The sequence below is a fragment of the Etheostoma spectabile genome, chromosome 15 (assembly GCF_008692095.1).
Source record: "Etheostoma spectabile isolate EspeVRDwgs_2016 chromosome 15, UIUC_Espe_1.0, whole genome shotgun sequence".
Classification (NCBI taxonomy): Eukaryota; Metazoa; Chordata; class Actinopteri; order Perciformes; family Percidae; genus Etheostoma; species Etheostoma spectabile.
In genome coordinates, this window is record NC_045747.1 from 6,737,176 (window position 1) to 6,753,664 (window position 16,489).

The window sequence follows — 16,489 nt, forward strand, 5'->3', positions numbered from 1 at the left end:
CACACACACACACACACACACACACACACACATTCGTTTTAGTAAGAATGGATTGATATGGTAGAAAGAGATGGATACTGTAATTTTCAAGTGAAGTGTTTCCATTAAATGTGTTTTTTTTTTTTAACAGCAAACGGAGCCATTCAAAAAGAGGTGGTTTATTTTGGATTCTCAAAACAGGAAGTTGTTCTACTTCAAAGGCCCGCTGGTAAGGACTTTTAAGGCTGTGCATTGCTGTAAGGATGTTTTTCAAGAACTTTACCCACCATCATTTTTGAACGTGTGTCATTATTGTCAAAGTAGGATGCAGAGGAATTAGGGGTCATTTTCATCGGCACCACAAACAAAGGTTACTCTGTGAAGGAGTGTGTCTCAAAGCATTCTCGGGGAAACAGTTGGAAGTGTGGTGTTATGGTGGAGACACCCAAGCGACAGTTTGTCTTCATGTGCGAGCAGGAGCGGGAGCAGAGGGAGTGGCTTGATGCCCTCAGAAAAGTCCTGTCCAGGCCCATGGCACCGCAGGATTATACCAGTAAGCAAGGCTTGAAAATTCTATGCTTTCTGATATACACACACACGCTAGCAAAAATGAGTCATTCCTGTCATGTGAATCATGCATTTTTGGGGTCTGTCCAGTGGAGTATGATAGGATGGATGGAAATTCTCAACCCATAAAAGATCTTATTTTTCCACATTATACCTTTTTTCCCCAAGTTGAACAAGTCTCAATTTAGCTACTTTACAAACCATGTTCACCATCTTAGTTTAGCTTGTTAGCATGCATAGTAACAGCCAGGGTAACACCAAAGTCAGTACGAGTCATCATTTGTGGGCCACAAATGTCTGTACAAAATTGTATGGCAAAACATCCAGATATGAGATATTTCAGTCTGCACTAAAGTGGCGAAAAGACAGACCAGCAGACTGACATTGCCATGCATGAAGCAATACTGCTAGTGTGCCTAATAAAAAAGCAAGGTTACTCAGGTATCTTGGTTAAAGTTTTTCTCTGCAAGCTTTCCAAACCATAAGTCTAAACAAAGCACTTGTACCCACTTGTTGTGCTCACTGTGTTCATGCTTTGACATCACCACAGAAAGTTGTTATCAACCACTGCATCATGCATCTGTATCACCCTGCTCTAATACACTTGTTTCTCATTCTAGTTGAAGCAAACATCAATTATAAAAGGTGAACTACAGAGAGGTGTGTCAACAGGATGCCACGGAGAAGACTGCAGCATTTGAAAACACAAGTGACTTGACTACTGCAGCAGGACAGATGAACAGTGATCTGCTGTCACTGCGTCTGTTCTGACTGTCGTCTTTGTGTTGCAGTCATGCGTCTTGAACCATGACTGACTGTGTGGATTCAAGACTTCCATACACTCACTTTAACTGACACTGGATTTGATCCTCTATCTCAAACTTCAGAAAATACTGTATCACTATGTAAAATCCACTCTTTTTGCCAAAATTACATCCCTGTCACAGGGTCAACACTGTTATATTCTAACAGGAGATAGGTTACAATCACTGCATGTCATGCTATTTTTATGATGTTTTATTTTTGTATTTTAGATATCCTAATAAATATGCATATAATTTAAAATTTCGTAATAAACATGTTTCATTGCATCTTGCCCAGCTAAATAAATGGCTTTTTTTTATTTAAGTTTTGTATTGTTTAATACATATGATTACAATTTAAGTGCATGTTGAATAAAACTTTCTTTCAATTTCCTTTTTTTCTTTTTTGTAAATGTAATTTTGGCAGACATGACTTCAGCAACACTTTTTTTCATTTTATTGAAAATGGAACTTGATAAATCATGATAATGTTACTGTAATATGTTCTTTCTTGCAACCATGATGGAAGTGTTTTTATTAATTATTATTAACATCAATCAATCAACATTTATGTATATAGCACTTACCAGCTGGCATCCAAAGTGCTTCACATCAGAAACCAAGAATAAAACAACATATCTCATAAAAATGTAAATCAAAAATAAATGTAAACTTCTCAGTGACTAAAACTGATTGTTATTTAATAATTAAAATCAAACCAACTATAAATATCACAAAACAAACACTGTTTATTAGCATAACACATTATAACAACACCAAAAGCGAAATAAAACGTAATACAGGAAAGCGAGTATCACCCTAAAAATGGCACAGAAAAAAATGATAATTGAATAAAATAACGAAACCACTAAATTATTAAACACTTAAAGCAAGACTAAGATTGGGTTTTAGAGGAACTGCATTTATTGGTATATATTTTAACTGTAGCCTATGTGCTGTTATTTCTTTGTAATTATCCTTTTGAAAATAAAATAAAAAATGAAATAAAATAAATGCAGTTCGTGTCTTTGGCACCAGAGAGTAGCATAACGCGTTTTTAAATTCCAGCTGAAGTTTGTCCTGGACGACTTGCTGTAGTTGCCGGGTGTTGGAGGTCGGGCATGCCCGTGAAGCATCCACTGCGAAATGCAATGAAAGCACGGAAAAGAGTGTGAATAACATGAAAATACAGAGACGTGTGCCACAAATTACTCTTTAAATATAATTTTCCGCCGAGCTGATCAATCGTAAATTGAGAAGTAGCGCGGAGAAAATCGCGAGGAGCGCCGAAAACTGTGCGTCCGTTTTGTCCTACAAAGGCGCCGAGAGTTTGACAGCGGACTTCACTGCGCAGGCCTGACGTTAGGTAAACTGAGGAGGAGGACGGCATCCAAAGGACTACATGACATTATAAAGACTTAGCTTTTCTGTAGAGGGAAGCAAGCTGAAACATGAGAAAGGACGTGAGGATACTACTTGTAGGGGAACGTAAGTAGCGGGTGTCTTTAATCCCGAAGCAGTTGAATGCTTTGTTAGCTAACATGCTAATGAAGGAGCTAGGTGCTACAGCTAGCAGATGCACCCAGTGAATCTAACTAAGCAGTGGGATTATATGTGCAGCGAGGGGCTAGTTGGTTTATTACGTCTATATTGTATAAGATTCATGCACTGTTACGATAACTTATTAAAAGTGTATGATTAGCATACATATTATTGACTTTGGTTTCTGTCTTGTGCTCATATCCAATTAAGTATTTCATTTATAATCCTACATAATCTGAGGACGAGGCTACCACAGGCTGTAGTTTGAAAATTGCAACATAACATTTCCCCTAGGTGTGACTAGTTTACGAAGAAACTATGATAATTATTATGAAAGTAGTATTGTTGCAGGCCTGTTATTGTATTGGACTTGATTAGGTTGTACCAGAATACCTACCATTATGATTTTACAACTCTGTGTTTAACCTGTAACAAAAATCAACAGAAAACAAAAGGCAAGAAAGATTATACCATTATATTCAGCCGTAAGTATTGCAACTAGGGCTTAAAGAAATTATTTGGATTATCGATTCATCTGTAGATTGTTTTCTTGATAATTGTTCGGTCTTTAAAATTTTAGAAAATAGTGACATCAGTTTCTCACGTTTATATTTTTTTAAAGCCCAAGGTGATGTTTTTAAAATCAGTCTAAAATCTGTTTGCTGTCACGTTAGACATATAAACGCAGCAAATCCTCACAATTTAGAAGCTGAATGCAGAGAATATTTGGCATTTTTGATTTAATAATGACCTAGACAAATATGTGATTATCAAAACAGTTGCTGATTAATGTCCAGAGATGCACTCTATATTAAACATGATGGAGTGAGGTGAGTGCAGAATTAAGCCAAAAAGGCAATATATCTTATTCTCATTAAACAGTGTTTCACCTGGTCAGTTTGCTCTCTTTAAAGCGCATGTGTTGTGAGTACTATTTATATTTCAGTTATGGCTATGCAGGTTGGCCTGCATTGCCACATGAGGCGAGTAAGTACTGACTAGTCCTGAGAGAGGTGCTGCCAAAATGCTACGTGCCTACTCCAGTGTTGTGAAGTGTACAGTTTGTGGGGTTACAGAAAGCAGATAGCCTGTCAAGACACTGAGGGGCCAGCGGTACTGCAAACTAGGGCTGTAATTAAGGATTATTTTGAATATATACACTAATATTTCTTTGATTAATTGTTTAATCTCTTACAATGTTATGTACTAGTGAAAAGGCCATTATACTTTCCAGAGTCTATAACCCCAAATATTTTCAATTTAAAATAAACAGAGAAAAGCATCAGATACCAACACTTAATGAGGTGGAAACACTATTAGATTACCAAAATAACTGGATTGATAGACTAATTAATTAATTAATTAATTAATAATAATAATAATAATAAGAAGAAGAAGATGACAAAGCAACTAATTGTTTCAACCTTACAGCCAACTCAACATCCTCCAATACAAAAGGCCTGGCAAGTTTTTTTCTATTAAAATAAGTCAGGTTTTAAGCGGAACACCTTTTGAAAGAATATTTATTTTTCATTTATATATTTTCAAACCTCTGGATTGAAGAAAATGTCAATTCTTGCAAACTTCAAAATACTTGTTTTATACAGTCTACTCAAAATACAGAGATAACATTGGAAATGTTGTAGTGTAGATAGAAACTTTTTCTTTATTTAAAAGGGATGTTGTGAAATAATGTGTAAATTATGACAAAGTGTTTGATTTTCACTTAATATTTCTTGTTTTATTATTTGAGTTTTGCATTTCCCAATGCAAGATAGGAAACTGTATGTGTAACTGTATGGATACCTATAAAAGGATACTCTCATTAAAAATAGTAGTATGTATTTGTAACAGTGCAACTATTTTGTCAATCTATCTATCATAGGCTTATATTCAGACCATATATCGCCACCTTGTACAGTATTGTTGCTTTGCTCTTTGCTGGAATTTAGTAAGTGCGTATTTGAGAACCATTGCAGTCTTAACCCTCTTCAGCTGCTTCTACCTGTGGCCTGTTGTCACTTAACTTATTACCCAGCAGACCGCTCAATGAAAATGGTAGAGAAGTCTCAAGTTAATGACCCGTTGTTAATAAAAGATGTGTATAATGCCAGATTGTAATAACAAATGATTTTTTTTGCCCGTACAGCCAAGGTGGGGAAGACATCACTGATAATGTCTCTGGTCAGTGAGGAGTTTCCTGATGAGGTATGTGTGTATGTGTGTATGTGTGTATGTGTGTATGTGTGTATGGATGGATGGATGGATGGATGGATGGATGGATGGATGGTAGAAATCATTGTGCACTATCTTCCAGGTTCCTCTTCGAGCTGAGGAGATCACCATCCCAGCTGATGTCACTCCAGAGAGGGTGCCCACACACATTGTGGACTACTCTGGTAACCCCCCCCCCCCCCCACACACACACACACACACACGATTATTGAACCCTATACCTAATTAATATAAAGACACTGATTTGGTATTGGTTAAAGCTTGATAACATAAAAAAACACTGTGCTGATCCTGTTCCTTTTTGACACCTTTTAGAGGCAGAACAGTCAGACGAACAACTGTACCAAGAAATATCAAAGGTGGGGTGACTTAATGCTCACTCTTATCTGGTCATATAATGTCTGTACCCCATTTCGTATGCATATCACAAGTTAATATTGCTTTTGGTCTTTACAGGCAAATGTTATTTGCATAGTTTACTCAGTAAACAACAAGAAGTCCATTGAAAAGGTGAGCATGGTTTCTCTCTGTGCTCAGCATAGTTCATCAAATATGTAACTGCAATATGGAATTTGAAACAGGACGCACGCAGCATCTTAGTTTCAGAAAATGAATTTGCGTGGCTGCAATGTTTGATGTTGTGCTTTACAACCCTAGGTGACAAGCCACTGGATTCCCCTCATAAATGACAGAACGGACAAGGATAGCAGGTGTGTGTCACTTCAGTAGATGTGTGTTTGTGTATATGTGTCTGTCTTCCTTGTGTGTCATGTCAGCTAGGTGGTGCTGCATCTACAAGCTTGAAATTAGAGTAGTGTGAAGAAGGGGTTTACATTGTTAAGTTAATACTTACTAAACTGCATGTTATACTGTATTAAATAGAGAATCATTAGTTCTGTTTTTTTGCCATTGCTAATTATTAACCTAAAATGGTGTTTACAAATGCTCCACATTTTCCCAGGGTCCTTGTTGACACACAATGGTACAAAACCCAAAGATAATCAATGTACAATAATACAAAATGGAGGCTGTAACAAGAGAATTTAACATTTTTGCCTAAAAAATTGTGTAAACAATAAATCTATTATTAAATTAGCTGCCTATTATTTTTCCGTCAATCCACTAACTGATTAATTAACTGACCATGGCAGCTCAAGAGTAATGAAAGGCTTTTCTGCAGGGTACCATTGATCCTTGTGGGGAACAAGTCTGACCTGGTGGAACACAGCAGCATGGAGACCATACTGCCGATCATGAATCAATACCAGGATATCGAGACCTGTGTAGAGGTAAGAGATCAATACACAGCTTCACATCCATTTAGGCAGGGCTGTTTGGACCCACTCATTCAAATGTCAAACAAAGTACTTTGATAAAGCACTTGAAAGCAATGAAATGGCAAATGAATTATGAAATCCAATAATAGCAGTGGCTGTCAGAGAGAGGCTGGCTGTGTGCAGGACAGATTGGCCCTGAGCGGCTCTCGGTCTGCACTCCAGCTCCGAACTCCACTTACACACTGACTGAGTCATTAATAGATTTATATTACTAAACCCCATGCTCCAAGGCCATAGCCTGCTGAATGAGAGTATGTTGAGAGACTTTGCTCTCATGGAGGAAGCTGGCCTGTGTCTGCATTACTGTTTCATTCAAATTTCCCTCCGTCGCTTGAGACTGCTCAGTCATGTGCTCCTCAGCTGGATTAGTTACAAGGTTAAAGAGGGAGGTGAGGAGGACGTGAGAGAAGGCACATACAGCGTGGATACAGTTTTGGGACAGTCACATTGCTGGTGAGAGAGAAGACATGTGAACCAATGTTTTACTGCTGGCTCAGTGTTTGACCAGGCCCAGGGTTGGTTGTATATCCTGCTTCTATTTAGTTACTCACATTTCTGTGTTTCTTAATCAGTGGCCAAAGGAAAAATATTTTACTTAAGTAAAAGTAGCAGTGCCGCAATTTGAAAAAATACTCTGTTAAAAGTGAAGTCCTGCATTCAAAATCCTACTTAAGGAAAAGTATGCAAGTAAAGGACAAATGTGTAAAAGTAAATTAATTCATTCTATAGCCATAATTGGCTCTGTCTGTGATACATTATTATATATTATGTAAGCTGCACTTTGGTAGCTTACATAATATATAATAATGTATTTGGTATTTATTTATATTATATTTATTATTATACTATTTACATTTTGTATAACAATGCATTGTATTTTATAGGCTACAAGTAACTTGGAATTGTTCTTAAGATCGGCCCTTGAGTGAATGTAATTAGTTACTTCTGCCACAGTTCTTTATTAACCTTGTTTGACCATTGATGCTCTATTGACACTGTTAAATTGGGTTTTCAAATAACTTCATTTACATTTTTGGGAAGTTGTTGAAGTAAAGGTAATCAGATTTTTATTATTTTAATTTCTAAGTGAACTTTTGAAGTCTGTGATATCTGATCATTTTCCTCCAACATTGCTTTTGTTCATGGCATTCACACGCATGTGCCCTCTTTTTCCTCAGTGCTCGGCTAAAAACCTGAAGAACATCTCTGAGCTCTTCTACTACGCCCAAAAGGCTGTTCTCCACCCGACAGGACCCCTGTACTGCCCAGAGGAAAAGGAGGTGAGGTCTATACATTAGATTCAGCAGACATTTTGATTTGTCATAGTAGGAGTTAGTCTGGAAAGTCTTATTTTGAACGACTGACAAATGCATGGCAGCCAGTATCACACCAATGTTATTGTGAGATACCCTGAGGTTATGTAATCTTACCTGGAGTGACAAAGTTGGATTGGTGCATCCCTAAGGTTAGCGGCCACAATGCTTACTGTTTAACTTAAATCTTTCTGCATTATGTAGGTACACACCTAAATGATTGTTTCTCCTCCGTTACAGTTGAAGCCTTCCTGCATTAAGTCGTTAACTAGAATCTTTAAAGTGTCTGATCTGGACAACGACGGCATCCTTAATGACAATGAGCTCAACTTCTTCCAGGTAATGTTTTCCACCTTTGTTAGTAGAGTCGTGGTCAACATAATTTTCATGATTTCTTAAGATTTCAAAATGGTCATCATTAGTTAAATGGCTAGACTGGATTAAAGTTGCAGGTTTTAACTTAACCAAACCTGAGAAACCTTAGCAGCTTTCTCATGGCACACATCAATGTGTTGCTTTTTGTGTATGTCTAGAGAACATGTTTCAATACACCACTGGCGCCTCAGGCCTTAGAGGATGTGAAGAATGTGGTCAGGAGGAACATGACAGATGGAGTTAAGGATAACGGACTTTCACTCAAAGGTCAGACACTTTCTTGTTTTCATATTTCTCCTCTTTTCTCAGTCCTCCACTTAATTACTTATCCTTCTTCATGTCCCCTTACAATCCCTCCCTGTTTTATGCTTGTCTTTTTAGTCCATTTGTTTATGACAGTTGACTGCTAACACCATCCTCCTGTCATTGGCTCTTTATTGCAGGCTTCCTGTTCCTGCACACCCTCTTTATACAGCGAGGTCGACATGAGACTACCTGGACTGTCCTGAGGAGGTTTGGTTATGACGATGACCTGGAGCTCACACAGGAATACCTGTTCCCAATGTAAGTGCAGACTTAAAGCGCAGAATCAAAGGACTCTAACTTAACTTCTTTGACCACCGTTCTGAAATCCAATCCCGAAGTAAAGGCTCGCCGTCACAGTTACAAAATGACTGTTTTTCTACAATAAAATGGTTTCCATAATTAAAAGGGGTGCATGCTCCACAGAAAACAGCACGGAAATGATTGAATTATAAATTAGCTTACATTTTAGAAAATAACATTTGTTAAATATTTATTGATGCAGTCAATTCATAAATCAACAGTTTGTTTTTTTATAGGAATGAGTGAGTGAATCGGACAGACGGACGTAAGGACGGATGGACATATGACACACAGGGAGCTGATGTGTCAGTTTGTTTAAAATATACCAGCAATTGTTCCACGGACAGTAATGGACCAGAACCACGTCAATACTTAATTTAACAATTTTTTAAAAAATCACTGAGTAAAAGAAAAGATAAAAACAGTTCTTCAGTTTTTAAAAAAGATAATAAAAACTAAAGGCCGAGGATGTCAGTCGGAGCTTCCTGCCACAATTTCCAAGTTGATGTGACAGTCTGTTCAATAAGTAGGTCACGAGAGGGGCGGCCATTTCTGCCGAGGGTAGCCTGGGCTTCTCTTACCCTACGCCAATTCGCGTTGCGATAACCACACTGTGGGGGAACTGGGGAGGAATAAGAGCAGCTCTTAGTCAAGCATAACACACAAGAACAGTTCTTTTCCACGCGCCCAAAGCGGGTAGCTAGAGGACTTTCCTGTACTTGTCCGTACACAGGCGTTGAATCCTTCATTCAGGTGGCTGCATCCCCCTGCTGCTTCGGCCTCTGTCATTGTGTCCCGATCTGCGCCACCACTCGTTTGTCTGCACTTCCTTCAGTTCGTCACAGCTGTAAATGCTCCAGCCTGTATGCTCATCTCCGTTTCCTCTGATTTTCAGTGTGCCTACTTCTCTACTGTCTTCTCCTTCAGTCCGCTTCTGCTCTGTGTTCCTCCCCTTCATCTTTATTCCTTTCTGCTTGTCTGTTTTCAACTGTCTCTTTTCACTGCCCCCAGTCTCCCCGCCACACCTGTTTTCCATCAATTCATCATTAGTTTTCCGCACCTTTCTTTACCTAGCCCCTCAGTCCAGGCCGTGGTGTGTGAAAGTCAAAGGGAGGGGCCGCAGTGTTGTCATAGTGGTGTATGTGTACATGGATATCAACCCACTATACTAAACAGTTCATGCATATTTAGCTGAGGTACGCATGCAGTTAGTTTATAAAATACACGGCACAGCAAACAGTATTTAAATAAACATGCATACGCTAAAATCCTTGAAAACACATGTGCAATTAGTTAATTAAAAAACACTGTCACAGCAATTCACATGCAACAGTCAAATGCCCCTGCTACATTCCAAAGATTAATGCAATGTTGCCTAGGCAACTTAGTAAATGACTCCCCGCTGATATATTTGGATGATGTGGTTGTCATTTTTATTTCACGTTGACCCCCTTGATTTAGAGCCCCGATTATTATTATATTTGATTTGATTTGGAAGGCACAGTGGTGACCGGAAAAACGTAGATGTGAAAAGGACTTTTACCTTGCAAATTCAGAAGGGTGTGCTGTTGATGATTCTACTATATCATATCTCATATCATACATTGATATGAGTGTTTATTATGATGAGTTGACCACCTCTTGTGTGATAATCAGGTTTAAAAGCATTGCAAACAAAGGCATTTAAAATGTCCGTGCCTCTGTTAAATTATTGCTTTTGTCTGTCCTTGTATCGCAGGATAAAGGTGCCTCCAGACTGCACCACAGAGCTTAACCACAATGCTTACCTCTTTCTACAGAGTGTCTTTGACAAACATGACAAAGTGAGTGGTTAGAAATGTTCAAGATTTAGAAATGGGTTATTTCTTTATCATTTCTATTTTGTATATAGTTTGTATTTTTAAGGATGACCACGTTTCTGCTCAGTTAGTTAAAACAAACCTTGTGTATCTTTGTGCCATTTTTACAAATGCATTTTACCTGTTAGCCATGTTTCTTTTGCCCAAATTTGTGAGCCAATGTATGTGAACTTGGTATGATCCAGGACAGAGATTGTGCACTGTCACCAGAGGAGGTGAAGGACTTGTTCAAAGTGTTTCCCTACATGCCCTGGGGCCCGGATGTCAACCACACGGTTTCCACTAACGAAAAGGGATGGATCACATACCAGGGATACCTCTCCCAGTGGACGTGAGTGTGGAACATATCTATTAATATACATATATACACATTCACTTCTATTTTAGTTTTATGTAACCTGAATACATTCACACTACTCTGTCATACATCATTATATAGAATACATAGGTCATTTAACATCATGCTCATAAATCTTTCATTCTGTCAGACTCATCATGACCTGTTTTTTTTGTGGTAGGTTAACAACATATCTAGATGTACAACGTAGTTTGGAATATTTAGGTTATCTTGGCTACTCTATCATCTGTGAACAGGAGTCCCAGGCAGCTGCTATAACAGGTAAGAGAACGTAATTAAACTGAATTTATTTTTGAGTTTAAAGTTGGGCAGCACTGTATGTTGATAAGCTAACGAAACTAGTAGTAAGTAGTCGTGGAGTCATTTCTGTACAGAATAAACTTTAAAGTTTTTATTTTTGTTAAAAGTTTAATTTAAAAGACAGACATGGATTTTATAACATGTTGCCATTGTGCTTGTAGGTTCTTGCTTAGTAAAAATGTGCATTCCCTGTTCCTTCAGTGACTAGGAACAAGCGGATCGATCTGCAGAAGAAACAGACCCAGCGCAGTGTCTTCCGCTGCAACGTCTTGGGGGCCCGGGGCAGCGGGAAGAGTGGTTTCCTCCAAGCTTTCCTGGGCAAGAACCTGCAGGTTAGTTTAAATCGTCTCGTTGTCTTGCTGGACACACTTCATTTTAGAGGGATCCCTTCCATGGGGGCTACATTTTACATTTATATCACGTCTCAAGTAAACTTTATTAGCTACTCTAATTACTGTGTGTAATTTAGATAAAATTTCCAGATTTGGAGCTAACAAGCCAGGGCCAAAGGGGACCATCTCATAAACCTGTAAATAGTCTTGATTGGTTTCTGTTATTGACCTTGTTTATTTTCCACCCCAGGGACAGAGACGGATTAGGGAAGACCACAAGTCTTTCTATGCCATCAGCACGACCTATGTTTATGGTCAGGAGAAGTACCTGCTGGTAAGAACCATTAAATCATCATCAGATTTTTGGATAACTGTTAATACGGGTATATTAGACTGAAAAATGTTAATCCCTCCATTTGCACACTCTTTCTCTATTGCTCTGTTCCCTATCTGATCTGCACATTTCAAGCTCCATGAGGTGATGCCAGATTTTGACTTCCTTTCTGAGGCGGACCTAGCCTGTGATGTGGTCTGCCTGGTGTACGACATCAACAATCCATCCTCTTTTGAATACTGCGCCAAAGTGTTCAAGGTATGTTTCAGAAGATGGAAAGATGCTCATTAGATGCATTGAGGCTTGTAAGGCTGTCTGCTATTTACGCTCTAACCAGTAACATTGGGCATTTGTGTTTGGCAGCAATACTTCATAGATAGCAAGACGCCATGCGTGGTGATTGCCGCCAAGTCGGACATGCACGAAGTACGGCAGCACTACAGTCTCTCGCCGCACGAGTTCTGCCGTAAGCACAAGCTCCATCCACCCCAGCCGTTCACATGCAGTACGGCCGAAGCACCCAACAAAGACATCTACACTAGACTCACCACCATGGCTATGTATCCGTGAGTATTAAACCTTATCTAGTTAACCCTTTACACATCTGTGAGTGTTGCAACCTTATTCTCATTGCCCATCTTTTCCTGTGTGTGCCTATCCACTTTTACCTCTCTCCTGGATGTATGTGTCATGGTTACAGGATGGGAAAATGAATGAAAGCCATCAGGTATACCCTGTGTAAATGCTGGTCTTGATCAGGGCATGACAGTTTGACTCCTCCAGTCACTTTAGTCCCAACTTTAGGCCCAACTCTACTGCGGTCTTTCTGCGGTCTAATATCAGCTGATGGTCTTGAGATAAATATTTTGTTTTTACTGGTGGATTGATGCTTTATGTTCTTAAATTGGTTATACCTGTTGGGTCACAGAAAGGTTCTAGTCGTCGGAGCCAACAATTACAGATTGTGAGAGTTTTTGTATTTTGTTCATTTACACTTATATTCTAATAATAATCATTAGAATGTTTGTCTGTTGCTGTGATTGTTCCCTTCCTTTCTTTGTGGTTTTCCCATCTTTATGTTGATTCTCCTTTCAAGTTTACTTTTCAAATTTCATTATAGATGTTTCCTTATCAATGCTTTTGTTTACTTTGTTAATGAGTTGAGGAGTTGGAGTTAAATAGCAGCAGTGCAAATTTTAACTCAGAAGTGTGTATTCTTTTTACTCAGGTCATTTGATTTAGCCTAGTGGTTAAACAAGGTTGAGGTTCCTATCTACCTAGCTTAGGCCTCCTCCTCCTCCCCCTCCTCCGTGTGTGTTGTTTGTTGCGTGTTATGTTTTCTGTGCTGGTGAACACACGCATTTTTGTGTGTCTTTCCGCAGCCACGCCCGTCTCCGCTGCATGTGTGCCTGCAACAGGTGCACCTATTGCCTGTGTCACAACCTCCTCAAGTTGGAGCTGCTGCGCAGTATTAAGGCCCAACTCCGCAGGGTCGTTTTCAACAGGTTCATACGTAGAATAAGCTGTAGTGTTTTAACATAGAATCCTTCCTCCTCTCTGTGTCTCCCACCCTTGGGTGTGACCACCAGGGTGGGTCACAGAGAGGCTCCTTTTTTTGCCCAAGGTCTTACACGGGTGATGGTGACAGCTCCTCTGCTTTGCTTCAGTGCCCACCCTGGTCAGGTTTACACTGCATATCCACTTCAGTGAAAAGGGAATTTTAAATGTGATTGATCGTGATGGTAGGGATTTTGATACATAGGATAGTCTTCCATTTGTGAATAATTTGATACTTTGGTGGTTGACTTCTGGGAAAATCTCATTTAGCTTGCTGCTGCGTTGCTGCAAAGCTGTCACCCGTAAGGATCAGTTGGCGTGCTCAGCTGTACCTCAGCTAGGTGATGCTTGTTGACAAAGAGGAACATTTGGTTGTGCAGCTTAAAGTGACTGTCTCAAACCAAAAGATCAACCATTGGTTCTAGAGGTAATTGTTTCTGCTTGTTTATTATATATTTTTTTCAAACTGACTGTGGAAAAAAAATAATAATAATCCAAACTCATTTCTTTGATAAATCTGATATCTACCCAGGGGCAAAACATCTAAAAGGTAAAAGTAGCTCCTACCTGGTCGAGTAAGGAGAAACTCCTTAAAATAAGAGATGTTGGTCCTAACTTCAGGACGTTTTGGTCTTAGAGAAATTCACAAAGTTTTTTCCTCTAAAAGTACCTCCTAAATCACCAATCCCTGCTCACAATCAGGCAAATGCTGCAGGGATTGAGATTAATCACTTCACTGTTTTGGAAATATATATATGTGATGTGTGTGTGGGTGTGTGTGTGTGTGTGTGTGGATATATATATATATATATATATATATATATATATATATATATATATTATATATATATATAATCATATATACCTGTGAACCAATTACTGTAGACATGGTGTGTAGGTTCAATGATAAAACATTATGTCATCCATCTTCTCGTTGGAGTTTTTTGTAAAAGTAGCTATCAGCAGCTTTTATTCAAGATAATTGAAGCTTCACAGCCAAACCTAAAGACATTTCATTTACTTTCTGTGTCAAATCCCTAAAACCTATTGGTCATGTTAGGTGTTTTGGTGTCTGCTCTAGCTCCAGCCAGCCCACCTGCTTTCTGTACAGTTTGACACAGCGAAGTGTGACCAGGCTGTGCCAGCTAACACACAGGCTGCTAGCCAGGGAGGTGACAGTGTGTTGGAATCTGTGTGAAAAATGCATGATGTTATTTGCCTGTGCACTACAAATTAACTCCTAATACTAACCGCCATACATAACACAAATATATTGTAAAATTGAAAGCATTTTCATTTTATTCAACTGAGTAGTTTATTTATTTTTCCGGAATAGAAGTAAATTTATAACTCGTTGTTTTTATAGAACGTTATGATGCTGTAATACCCCATATCTTTTGTCCAGCCAGTTAATCATTCTGACAAAATAACAACAAAACACTTGAGAAGGAAAAAGAACATGTTTAGTTTTGTTTGGTAAAAATGTATCAGGGATTCCAGGTTATTAGGTGTTAGACCTATTTAGATCTGTTTGCTCCCTCCTGTCCTGCAGCGGATATGCAAACTGTAAATCTCGACTAAGCATATTATTTGGATGGAGAATGACCGAAACAAACTGGTTTGTGCTTCATTCACACTGAAAACCTCATCGATGTCTGCATGTTTGCTATGTGATTACTTTTTAATCACATAGTATATTAAACTTTTTCCTGTCTCTTAATTTCTCTAAGCCACTACCCTTAATGGATGGAGTGATTGAGTTATTATCTATGATGTTTTCAGTCTTCCTTTCTCTTCGTTTCGATTCTTAACACTGAAGTCTACACCTACAGGAGACACTTCTTCTATAATTACATTTTTTTCAAAAGGATATTACAGCAGGAGACACCTTATTTTGAAAGCACAATTGTAATTGTACATGTATGCTAAAACAAAGACTGCTGTTCACTTGTTCTTCTGTAGTTTTAGACTTCATACAGGCTGATGTTTAGAATCAATCACAATGTGTTTCTTTGATGTTTACATTGATTGTATTGTACTGTACCAATCACCCTGTCATTTCATCCTGTTTTTATTTTCTTGTATTTCCCGTCTTTGTCTCTTCCACTCTGTAGGTGTTCATTCACATGTTTTTGGCTGCCCCTCTTCCTTTTTCTCTTGCACGTGTTCACCCTCTGCTAATCTGTCTGCTGTTGTGTTGCATGGCTAACCTGTTCACTACTTCTTGAGCAAACCACAGGCATGCCTCGGTCATTAGCTGGGAAAAGATTTCTCTAGGGAATCTGTACAACTCTACAGGACAGAGAGCTCTTTTTTGGGGGGGGGGGTGTTGTGTTTGGGATTGTGTTGTGTGTTTTTAGATTTTTGGCAAATAAGTGATTATTGTTAACCCAGCAATGGCATGCACGTTGCATCCAGTACTATCACTTTGTCTTGGTAGTTTTTTTAACCTCTGGGAGTTGTTGACAACATTCATAGCATGGCACTTGATGGGACAGCGACACACCACATTGATTGCCCCCTGGTTTTCAGAAAAGTGGATTGGTTGACTGGGTTAGATGACATTTTAATCTAGGTCATCTTGCATATTGTTCAATATTGAAATTACTTAACTAGTTAGGTCACCAAAATAACAAGCAACAATAGTATATTGTGTCGGGCCACTTAAGAAACTTAGTTCAGAGGGAAAATAAAGTGTAGAGTCTGTAGTGATTTATTTTGGCTTTAATTTGTTACCAGTCAGAAATACCCTACTAAACTAGTGCCACATGTCAGTATTATGTAAGGGTCAGCTGTATAGAAGGTAGGAACAAACCTAAGACAACTGGACATGTACTAGATTTCCCAAAAGACTTGCACTTCACTTGAAAAAATGACGGGATTCTCTCTTGAAATGGCTCAATATTTTCTGTCTGGCTGCCATGTGGTGTGTACAGTCTACATATGTGATATGTGATGTGTGTTTGTGTGTGTGTGTGTGTGTGTGTGTGTG

General features: G+C 38.7%; 2 protein-coding genes across 8 annotated transcripts in view; both read left to right on the top strand.

Moving 5' to 3' along the window:
- Nucleotides 1–1,677, top strand: part of adap2 (ArfGAP with dual PH domains 2) — a 5,802-nt gene extending 4,125 nt beyond the window's left edge. For both annotated transcript variants that reach the window (XM_032538445.1, XM_032538444.1), the window contains 3 exons: nt 131–208; nt 304–532; nt 1,167–1,677. In XM_032538445.1, coding sequence (XP_032394336.1) covers nt 131–208; nt 304–532; nt 1,167–1,195 — 336 coding nt within the window. In that variant the 3' untranslated portion in view covers nt 1,196–1,677. The remainder of the gene's footprint in view (nt 1–130; nt 209–303; nt 533–1,166) is intronic.
- Nucleotides 1,678–2,421: 744 nt separating this feature from the next.
- The window catches only part of rhot1a (ras homolog family member T1a), an 18,848-nt gene continuing 4,780 nt past the window's right edge, over nt 2,422–16,489 (top strand). For 2 of the 6 annotated variants that reach the window (XR_004335466.1, XM_032538418.1), the window contains exons 1-19: nt 2,423–2,837; nt 5,041–5,099; nt 5,209–5,290; nt 5,442–5,485; nt 5,583–5,636; nt 5,784–5,836; nt 6,307–6,415; nt 7,642–7,743; nt 8,017–8,115; nt 8,310–8,418; nt 8,595–8,715; nt 10,496–10,580; nt 10,802–10,947; nt 11,135–11,235; nt 11,476–11,606; nt 11,857–11,940; nt 12,076–12,198; nt 12,304–12,506; nt 13,323–13,445. Coding sequence is in view for 5 of the 6 variants with exons in the window: in XM_032538418.1 (XP_032394309.1) it covers nt 2,801–2,837; nt 5,041–5,099; nt 5,209–5,290; nt 5,442–5,485; nt 5,583–5,636; nt 5,784–5,836; nt 6,307–6,415; nt 7,642–7,743; nt 8,017–8,115; nt 8,310–8,418; nt 8,595–8,715; nt 10,496–10,580; nt 10,802–10,947; nt 11,135–11,235; nt 11,476–11,606; nt 11,857–11,940; nt 12,076–12,198; nt 12,304–12,506; nt 13,323–13,445 (1,865 nt within the window). In the remaining variant the exon portion in view is untranslated. Of the gene's footprint in view, nt 2,838–5,040; nt 5,100–5,208; nt 5,291–5,441; nt 5,486–5,582; nt 5,637–5,783; nt 5,837–6,306; nt 6,416–7,641; nt 7,744–8,016; nt 8,116–8,309; nt 8,419–8,594; nt 8,716–10,495; nt 10,581–10,801; nt 10,948–11,134; nt 11,236–11,475; nt 11,607–11,856; nt 11,941–12,075; nt 12,199–12,303; nt 12,507–13,322; nt 13,446–14,578; nt 14,811–15,611; nt 16,466–16,489 lie in introns of those variants that run through there. The other 4 variants (XM_032538422.1, XM_032538419.1, XM_032538420.1 and 1 more) reach the window with 4 other exon arrangements.